Source organism: Sinocyclocheilus grahami, unplaced genomic scaffold, assembly GCF_001515645.1.
Source record: "Sinocyclocheilus grahami isolate Dianchi unplaced genomic scaffold, SAMN03320097.WGS_v1.1 scaffold399.1, whole genome shotgun sequence".
Lineage (NCBI taxonomy): Eukaryota > Metazoa > Chordata > Actinopteri > Cypriniformes > Cyprinidae > Sinocyclocheilus > Sinocyclocheilus grahami.
Window position 1 is genome coordinate 511,778 of NW_015505578.1, and position 10,949 is coordinate 522,726.

The 10,949-nt window shown below is 36.5% G+C and overlaps 1 protein-coding gene across 1 annotated transcript in view; it reads left to right on the plus strand.

Annotated features, from left to right (window-relative positions):
- Positions 1-1,212: 1,212 nt before the first annotated feature.
- LOC107550494 (guanine nucleotide-binding protein G(k) subunit alpha-like) overlaps positions 1,213-10,949 on the plus strand; it is a 19,816-nt gene continuing 10,079 nt past the window's right edge. The window contains exons 1-2 of the mRNA XM_016231785.1: positions 1,213-1,810; positions 9,410-9,452. Of these exons, the coding sequence (XP_016087271.1) occupies positions 1,693-1,810; positions 9,410-9,452 (161 nt within the window). The 5' untranslated portion in view covers positions 1,213-1,692. The remainder of the gene's footprint in view (positions 1,811-9,409; positions 9,453-10,949) is intronic.

The following is a 10,949-nucleotide window of genomic DNA, read 5'->3' on the forward strand; positions in this document are numbered from 1 at the left end:
TAAAGCCTGATTTAATGTGATCTTATGTCATGCAGGGGTAAAGGATTCATCGAGGGATCCGCCAGTTAAAAGTGTTTCTGTATGTTTAAAACAATTCAGCTAATTTTGGGACCTGCCTCTGTGTGAAAGTACCTGTATATTGCACTTGATGGCAGGTAAAGGAACATTCCTGTTCTTAAGTCCGAGGTCCACAGTGAGACTAAACAAATCCAGACTCAGCTCAGCTGTGATTCAGTGGCGGAACACAGGCTTTATTCTCAGCCACTGTGGGACTTGGTGTTTCCATGGTAACTTATCCTCTGTGACATTTCTCTGACTAAGGGAGTGCGTTCATGAGCAAAAGGCCCTTCATAACCTGCTGCATCACTTTACAAAGCAACAATGCAGAAGTTTGTATCTCTGTCTGTAAACATGCACTGAGATGAAATGGCAGTTTGTATTTAAAAATGCTCACAATTTTTTAATACAAAAGTCCTATTGAATCTATCTATCCTAAATAATCAAAATAGTACGCAAAGCTCTCTTGTATACAGCCTTCGTTCGTTCCAAAGGCCAAAACTACTGGAAGCATTTCTTAATACAAAAAAGGTTTAAAAATAAATAGATAAATAGGCTTGATAAATTCGATTTTGTCCGAATTTCAGCGTAGTCCGAATCCCGGTGAGTCGAATCTTGAATCATGCCGTTAAAAGATTCACCGATTCGTTCAGTGATTCTTTCTGCAGCATAAGTGGCGACAAGTGCCTTTTTGTGGGTTATTATCAGCGAATCATTACGCAATCGATTGCTTAAAAGAATGTTTAAGAACGAAACAAGCTTTTATTAACATCTTTCATTAAAATTGGTTTCAAAAACAGTTTTAATAACGCTCCTACGGTAGGCTATTTTAATTGTATATAATCATTACACTTATATATATATATATATATATATAGTTTGTATATTGACAAATGACATTTGTATATAACGTTAGCCATTTTACACACTAATATTGAAATCGAGATGTCTCAGTTTGACTTGTTCACTTGTTCATCAGTCTCTCGATTAGTGCCGCTCCGACTCAAAACTGACTCGTTTGGTGAGATGGGCGTGTTCGTTCAGTAGGTCCAACCAATAATGTTGCTTCCTCACAAACCGCAGCGTTCTGATGGTTCGGACGTCAGTCACGCGCTTCAAACGCGAGAGCCTTCAGCGAACGAGGCGTGTGAGTCAGTGCATGGAACTGAACGAGAACGATTCGTTCATTTAAAAGATTCATTCAAAAACACCGATTCGTTAGCAGCTCTAATTGTGATCCACTTCGAGGCATTTAGCTACATGTTTTGGATACAGTCCTGGATACCGTTTTTGCGTGAAAGAACTTAAACTGGCGTTCGCAGCAGACCGCAGAACCTCAGCAGTAGAAACTTTTTAGTCACGGAAACATTGTTCATCTGGGTTTCTGGTTTTGGACCCTTTGCTCTGTCCCAGCCAATGTAGTTTCGGTGGATCGCTGTCCCGTTTAGGCTTGGTGTTACAAGAACCGCATTTTTTATATTTTAAAGTATCTGTGTTCATACGCTAGCATCATCTCGTGCGAACCTGCCAACGCCTTTCCTCTCCTTGGCTTCGTTATTCCTCAAGCTGAAGGAAAATCACTACAACGTCCAGTTTTAAAGGTTCTTATTAATCGTTTTATAAACGTTTTGCAAAATGGGTTGCACGTTAAGTGCTGAAGATAAAGCAGCGATGGAGAGGAGTAAGATAATTGATCGGAACCTGCGAGAGGACGGAGAGAAAGCGTCCAGAGAAGTCAAACTACTGCTGCTCGGTATGATACAGTAGACTTTCTTAATATCAATGTTTAAAAACGCAAATGCATGCTATTTAGTTTTTCTGTCATTTTCATCCTTTCGCGAATCGTTTTTGCGCTTGTCGATTGTGTTCAGTAGCCTAATACAAGTGGTCCAAAAAGTGTTCTTGTCACTGCAGATTGTCATGTTAAAATTTAAGGCAGCAATTAAACTTAAGCATTCAGCTGTAATAGGCTGAAATATCTTACAGAGTGTAGAACAAAGATCGACAACCTGTTGAACATTATTCAAACCTGTCGACTAAATTATAAAGTGGATTCAGAATGTGTTCTGTTTGTACTAGTCTTGGCTCAGTGTGCTGTCAAAACATGTTTCCCTTGGCAATCCTCCCCCAGTGTCCCAAAACCTACAGCATTTGGCTGCTCTGTGTGACATGAGAAGCAAACCCACACACTCACACACCCCGGGATCACAGCAAAACAGTGGAAAGCAATGGTGTGATTATGGCAGTATTCCAGCTATCAAAGCGTGATGGAATGCAGGAGATAATAGCTGATTTGGACCAATAGAGTGACAAAATACTGGTGTTTTGTCTGTCTGATGGTTTTTGGATTCTTTGTCGGCAGCATACCCATTTTTAGAGAGAGATACAGATGCAGGTGGATATTTTTAAATGTAATGTTGTGATCCATTTAGTTGTGTTAATTGCTTCTGTTTGTATTATTTATAGGTTGCTTTGGGAGAAAAGTGCTGAATTAATTACCATAAATAGATATTCTCGTAAAGTAGCAAGTGCCTTGTGACAGAGAGGTGAATCATACTGTGGTTTGTTAAGGAGTGGTCAAATATGGAATGACATCTGTGATTTCTATGTGGGATTGTATTCCTTTGGACTGTGATATTTTTCTACATCCAGATTCTCTGTCAAACCAGGTTAAAACTATTGCAGTAGATTACACCATCAGAATTTATGATCAGCAGCTTTGTCTGTTGGTGAATGATGTTGTCAAATTCTTATGTAATGTTTCAGACAGATTAGAGATGCATATCCAAGACAGCATTCCTGTCAGTGGATCAACATTTGTGTGTGTAAAAATCCTCCTTTTTGTACTCTTTTTTTTTTTTTCTCAAGTTATGAAACCCTTCACTTCTTGGCATTTAAATCGTGCATTGGGGCATGTTTGAAGGGGGGTGTGGGCTGGCTTTTTACTCTGGATGTGGAAACCCACGGTATGTGGGACGAGCATTTCAATGAGCCGAATATTACATGCTCCGTTAAACACAGAATGCCATTCATAAATAAAAGCTGCTCTGAAAGAACTGTCCGAGGACGGCGAGTTCTGAGGTTACAGCTGGACGAAGACCAACTTCTGTGGCCTGAGTGATCACAGTGAGCTAGCGAGTCATCCTGAATTACTGATTATTTTTATACGATCTTGCTGTTTTAATACTGCTGGCGAGATTAGACGGCATGGCTACATCCCTGTAGGCAAGAGGATTGCAACTGTCTAGCAGAGATGACTATGGATGAGTTGTAATTAGCATTGCACAATGAGCTCTGAGCTTAATCACATTGTGGGAACTCTCTTGTGGCTTTTTCTTTGTGTTCTCTGTGACTCTCCTGACATCAGCAGATTCAGGTGCATTAGGCTATGATGACTCTACAATTACTTCTGGCTGAACTGCAATTCAAGTGAGCTGTTTAAAGGGTACTCCACCCAAAAAAAATTAAATCGCTGTCATCATTTACTCACCCTTATGCTTTACAAACCTGTGTGTGTCTTCTGCAGAACACACAAGAAGTTATTTTGAGGAAAATTGGGAACCAAACTACATTGGAGCCTATTGGAAACATTTCTCAAAATATATTTTTTATGTTCCACAGAGAAAAGAAAGTCCACTGTTGTTCATCTCTTTCCATTCTGCAACTGTTATATATCAGTGTTGTTATCATTAACTAGAACAAAAACTAAAACTATTAAAATTGTTTAACTAAAAAGTGATAATTGAGTCTTCACACTTCTGCTCTTTTCCTTATATCAGCAGTTTATAGAGACCACACCTGTCAAGGACAAAAAATCCAACAAAAATCGATATGACTTCATGTCACTGAAGATCGTTGTCTGTTTGACATCAGTAATGAAGAAAGGAAAAAAGTGTTTTTTTTAACCATTTTGTTTTGCTTTCTAAAGACAATGCTGAAATCGTGAAATTAATTAATTTAGTTTACTATTTTAATTATTATTATTATTTATTCATTTTAATCTAGGAAAGGTGTTGTCTTGAAAATAGCACACTTAATATTTTTCTCACATATGATGCGTTCAAGTTTTCCAAGGAACTTCATATTCACGAGTTGGGAAGTCGTAATTAAGACGCCTGGTGCATTCATGTCACTTTAGTCGGAATAAGATGAGTAAGGAATGTGCATCAGATGTGTTTTTGCTTTTTTATGTTTTAAATTGAAATTGAATCATTATCGATTTTTTTCATAAATGTGCAATACTGTCAAATTGTGTACATGTAACACGTAATACGTTTTATTTTAAATGAAAAAATTCATTAAACAACCAATTTAGCATCAATACAGATGCTGCATCTATTGTGTTCCTGACACTGACAAGCCCCCAACTCTGAAACTCTTGTCTTCAGAGTTGAGTTTCCCACTTGTAATCACAACATTGTGGAAAGATCATTGACCTCACATGAATGCCACTATCTGTTAAAAAAATTCCTTTTGTCTTCCACAGAAAAAAATGAGGGTGAATAAATATAACATTTTTGATTTGAACTTTTCATTTAACTGTCGGTTTCTGGAAGAAACTTTTTGCTTGTCAACTGAGGGATGATTTCTCGATGTAAAATTAGTTTCTGTTTTTGATAACACCATGATTATCCCACATGAGGATATTGCTCAATAGGGGGTTTGTCCTCAAGGGTCAGCTTACTGCTCAATGTAAATCTGCACTATTGAAAATAAATAGTTAAATAAAAAAAAGATATAAATCATAAAGCACGGCTCTGCTCAGCTGGGGTTGATAATAGTGGACATCTTAACCACACTGCACATGCCACTGCAGCTAACTGTATAATTACGGCAGGAGTAAGCCATTCACACACCCATTCAAACATTCACAGATGTGTACGTGGATATTTTGTTGCTGTGCCGCACAGAGCAAGACCTGATGCTTGGTTGGCATCCAGACCGTATGTGGCTCTCGCTCAAGTGGCTGTAAATGCAGAGCTGTGGTTATTAGGAAAAAGTGTGGAACTTCTGATCTGGGATCCAGTTTGTGTGAAATGAATGGATACATTTACTTTGGCTGATCCTAAATCAGTGCTCTCACAATGAGAACCTAAAAAGGAGTCATTCATTCATTCCAATTACTTGTTTATTTTACTTTGTAACACATGTAACAGTTTTGAACAGTTCTGCAATAATAAATAATACACTTTATATACATATTTGATCTGAAGATGCAAAATCCATGATACTATTGTTATCAGATTATTATTGCTGATTTTACTTACAGTATGTTAAAGGAGATATACTATGCCTCATTTTACAATATGTAATATAAGTCTCTGGTGTCCCCAGAATGTGTCTGTGAAGTTTCAGCTCAAAATACTCCACAGATAATTAGGGATGCACCGATATGAAAATTTTGGCCGATACCGATAACCGATTATTCTTTATTTTTGAAAGCCGATAACCGATATGTTGGCCGATAAATCTATATCCAAATTGTTATATACTTTTTGAGAGCCTGATTACAAAAAAGGTCTCATCATTAAAAGCCACATCCCAAACACTTCAACATAAGCAGCCTAGTTTGAACGGTGTACGTTTTAAAAATATTTTTACTCTCCCATTACCAAATTTAGTCATAAAAAAAGTCTTACAAATAAATAAAATAATGCATAAATAATGCAAACAAGTCACTGGACATCATTACACATGTAAAGAATCAAAATGAATGCGCCATAGATCAATAAAACAGAATAGCCTCTGCACGGACAATAATTAAATGATTTTAATTACTAAACCATATTGTTGATGAAAATAATAAGAGAAAAATACAAGTGGTTGTTGTTATTAATAATATATCAATGATTTTGAAAAAGTAACAAATTAATACCACTGTTTTAAATAGCAGCCATTGAGCTGCAGCTCAAGCTGAAGCTGAAGAGCTGAATGAACACGGTAAACTGAAGCGTTTTGCTGGCAGCTTATTTAACTCAAGGAAATGCATCCTGAGATTAATATTAATACAACATAAACATAATATTACAACTTATATATGAAATGACAAATGACGCAGTTATTGCATGCTATAGTCAGAATGTGTGATCCTGTTGTGGATGCGCTCTTCCCATAACAACGCGCTGAAACACGGCAACTAAACCCAAAGAATTCACAACGTTTTATTATAATAATGTTCTCATTAGAATGTTATATACACGACATTCCCAATCATAGTTATTAATGTTGTGCACTGCTGTTTGAGCTGCGTGCGCTGAGCTAAAGATGATCACCGGTAAACTGAAGCGCTCTTTTAACTTAACCAAATGCATTCTATATGAGATAAATCAGATATACATCAAATAAACACAATATTACAATGTACAATTGCACAAAAGGCTGCAAAAGAACAGCGCGCATCTGAAGTGTCTCTGAAGGAAATAATGCATTATTTATCGGCTTTAAGATATCGGCCAAATTTTCTTATCAGGCCGATACCGATAACATAAAAAATGAGCATTTATCGGCCGATACCGATATGGTGGCCGATATATCGTGCATCCCTACAGATAATTTCTAATATCATTTTGAAAATGCCTATTTTGAAGCAGAAACACGCTGTTTCTCGGGCCTGTGTCTTTAAATGCAAATGAGCTGCTGCTCCCCGCCCCCTTTTCCAGAATAGAGCTGTGCCATTACAGCTGTACCTGCTAAAAAACATCTGTTTTGGTTCTGATTATCATGTTTATCGCGCTGAAATCATGCGTTTTAAACCATATGAGTTTAAACTTCTGATATAGACGGTTTTCTGAGTGCACACATCCGAAGCACACGTACAGAAAGCGGCTGTCACAGCATGTGAGTACTAAACTAAGTTCTCATTCACACACAAATTTACATTAAAAACACACAAGTTACAAAAAACAGTCGGTTATGTCTGTGAAGGTAAATTGCTGGGAAATAAATCGCATGTTTATTTTAGATCTGTGTGGCAGCAGCAATATACTGTAAATAAATCAATAAATCTACTGCTCTGTTGTCTCCTCTGAGGCTGGGACTCTAAGCAGTGTTCTGTGCTCGTCTGTGCAGCCAAAGACAGAACAGTTAGCATGTTTTGCTCAAACTTTCACCATGGCATCAGAACTGGTACACCGTTGTCGCTTGCGAAATCAAAATGATGGCTCCGTGGGTGTAAACTTACAGATTAAGGGGCGGTAATATTATAATGAGATCCCTTTGCCACGTCATCAAGGGAGCGAAATCAGACGCACTCGTTTTCTCAGACACTTACAGAAAAAGGCTTACAAAACAAAGTTACTGGGTTAATCTTTTTCACGTTTGCTTGGTTTATGCACTGGGGACCTGATTATAGCAAAAAGTCCGATTTTCATGATATGTCACCTTTAATGAGAGAACTAACAATGTCAAATGCCAAATGTGTGTCCTCAGTGAATCATTTTATCCAGTTCATACAAAAATAAAAATTGTGTCATCATTTACTCACCCTGAAGTTGTTTCAAACTAGGGCTGTGCAATATTGAAGAAAAATGCGATATGCGATATGATAATGCTTAAAGTGCCACATGCTCAGATGAAACAGTTTTACTCAACTGTTGCTGAGTCAGTTCTGTGAACTTCTATAACTCTCTTGTGTCATATATATGTATGGTTATTTGTATGTATGTATGTACCAAGAGTTCCTGTAAAACCACAACAAATTCCTTGTGTTTGCGCACACTTAAGTGGTGAATAAAGCTCATACTGATTCTGATTCTAATAAGAAAGCACCCCTACAGCAACTTCTGAAAGTGAACGGTATGTGTTTTACTCGAGCATTACATAAAAATGTCATTTTAACATTAGTGTAATCATTTTAACATGAGTTTAGGAACTGAATAATAAAAAGGAAAAATAAAATAAAAACTTAGAATTTACTCTTTGAATTCAATATGCTCTGATTCTTATTAAAGCTACAAAAGTTATTTAGGTAAGAGCAGTGAGTGATTTTCTCTTTGTCTTTTGTTCATGGCCCCAAATATTGCATATTGCGATATGTACATTTGCGATATTTCGATATGTTGCACAGCCCTATTTCAAACTCATACAGGTTTAAAACAAACAAACCTGTAAAGAAACTCATACAGGTTTAAAACAACTTGAGGATGAGGAAATAATGACAGAATCTTCATTTCTGGGGGAACTTCCCATTTAATGATTCATGCACAAATTGAGCTGATTCAACTTTTTTTGGGTGAATTACTCCTTTACTACTCCTTTAAAAAAAAAAGACTAACCCACATCCAGCTTGCTTAACTGTACACTGGTGGAAAGGTCAATAGGTTTGTGTGTTCTCAATCTGTTTGGCAATTCCAGAACTGATTTTCATGAAAACTTTGTTTGGCTCAACCATTGATAACTCATTGACCTTTTACATGTGCCAAGGCCTCATCAGACGTGGCAGGACGTTTTGGCTGTCTCACTCTCAGCTGCAGCATGCCTGGGGTTCAAGACTCTCAGAAGAAATTTTCCACATGATTCTCTAGCCCCCAAGACCCACAGTTATTCCTTCACCATGTAATAAATTTGGGCTAATATGGCAGCAAGCCACACCTCAGAAGCAGACATTATTGATCTAACCCTTAGTGCGTCCTACAGTAGATTTGCTGCATGTAACCGCCGGCACAAAAGATCCTGAAGATTGAACAGTTGACCAACTGTTATTGAACTTAATTTTTTTTGACCAGAATGGCAAGCCAAAGGATGTTTTTAATTCAAGTCTTATTCATTTTAATACAAAGGTAGGTATGTAGAAGTGATTTGTAGGTTACGGATTCTGTTACTCCATATCCAAAATGTGCTAAAAATGTAATGCAATACCTGCTAAATAGCATATTAATGTAAAGTGTTACGTGAAGTATACTAATATTCATTTCACTTGTCAGCTGAGAAGTAAAGCATTGGATTACATACACGCCATGTGTCCACTGGCCTGTTTGCTCATGTTTGTACAAACATCTCTTTCTGGTGTGTTAGTTAATAAGCCATTTAAGTGAGTCATTTGACTTGGTTAAAAAAGTTCACCTATCGTAGCTCTCGCTATCCTCACAAACACTTCGGCTGGGGGAACTAACATCAGACAAACCTTTCATCTTCAGGGCATTGAATCTCACCATATGGCAAGCACAACCCGAAATAGAGAGCTCGTTCTGCAGCTCATGCTGGGCTTGTGATGTGGGAGGCAGAGGTTGAAAGCTTCTATTCATCTAATGCAGACCTTCTCCTGAGCGTGTGATGTTTGGGGTCAGGCGAATAAACTGCATTTATCCATTTGCCATATCAACCTCATCAACAACGTGTTTTTGTGCTCTTTTAGGTGCTGGGGAATCAGGGAAGAGCACAATAGTTAAGCAAATGAAGTGAGTGTTTTGATTTTTGATTTTTTTAAAAAATCTTTTCATTTTTGATATGCTGATATGCAAGATTGAGACTGATAGTCAATGTTCCCTCTAGTTTTTGTTCTCGCTGTGCAAAACCTTTGGGCTGACTTTTCGGCCACCATGATATACAGTATAATGGTTATGAATATATGTATATATGAATATTTATAATTATATGCATATGTATATGTATGTATGCATTATAAATATATACAGTAAAATTTTGGTTCATAATTATATACGGTGTATATATATATACAGTGTTTCCCCTAGGCTTTGGGGGGGGGGGATTCCATTGTTTTTTAAATTTTTTGGGACTCCTTTTTAATGGTTAAATTACATTTTATTAATCAAAAAGCATGTCTAATTAATTAAAATAATGAAACTTAAACAATTTAACATGAATTTATTAAAAGTTTAACAAATATTACGTTTAGGGCCCTATGAAATTTTTTATTTGTCCAAACTTGTGTTTTATTGTAACCAAATTCTGTTTTAGCATGTCTAATTTGAAATCATAAAACAAGTTTAATTTATTCTTACAATAGCCTTCAGAATGTATATTTATATATGTATGTGTGGGTGGTTGTGTGTGTGTGTGTGTGTGTGTGTGTGTGTGTGTGTGTGTGTGTGTGTGTGTGTGTGTGTGTGTGTGTGAGAGAGAGAGCGCGCGCGCTTCGGGCGGAACTCCGCTGTGCGTGATACAGAGAGTGCGACCATAACTTAAGAGACTGAAATGACAGGGGTTGCCGTGAATACCATTACATTTCTGTGTGTGTGTATGACATGATGATAGTTTTACTCAAATGAAACGGTCAAATGCTGATGAAGTGACTCTCAGAGCAGTTCTGAAGATGTCGTTCGTGTATTTATGTCCTCAGAGGTTAATATCACCGGAAGCGTCACGAGCGTTTCAGTACGAGACTACACAACACCGCGCGTCTGCGCCATTCATTAACACAGAGACACGCAGAATTCATATTTAAATATGAAGACATGCCGTCGTGTAAATAAGATAAAAAAAAACATAAGGCTATTTAGTTTGCTTAATAAAAGAACAAGGTATAGACATGTTCTATCGGAAAGGTTACTTTAAATGACTTCTATTGTGATCTGGCGCCATAGAGAAAATATAATTAAATAAAATTAACTTTTAATTTGAATTAAATATTAGGGGCCGCAACCCCTAATATAATGGCAGGGGAAACACTGTATATATATATATATATATATATAGAGTTAACATGAATTTTGACAGCATAAACAATATAATTATTATATGATTAAAAATAAATAAGTCATTGTATATAGTATTTTAAGTATATCTATATAATTTCATAATTATTAATGTTATTATATTATGTATATTGTTATATTAATATTATATTGTTTTAATTGTATTTGTTATACATACATTTCTATGTATATATTATACAGATATTAATGTGTGTGTATATATATATATATATATATATA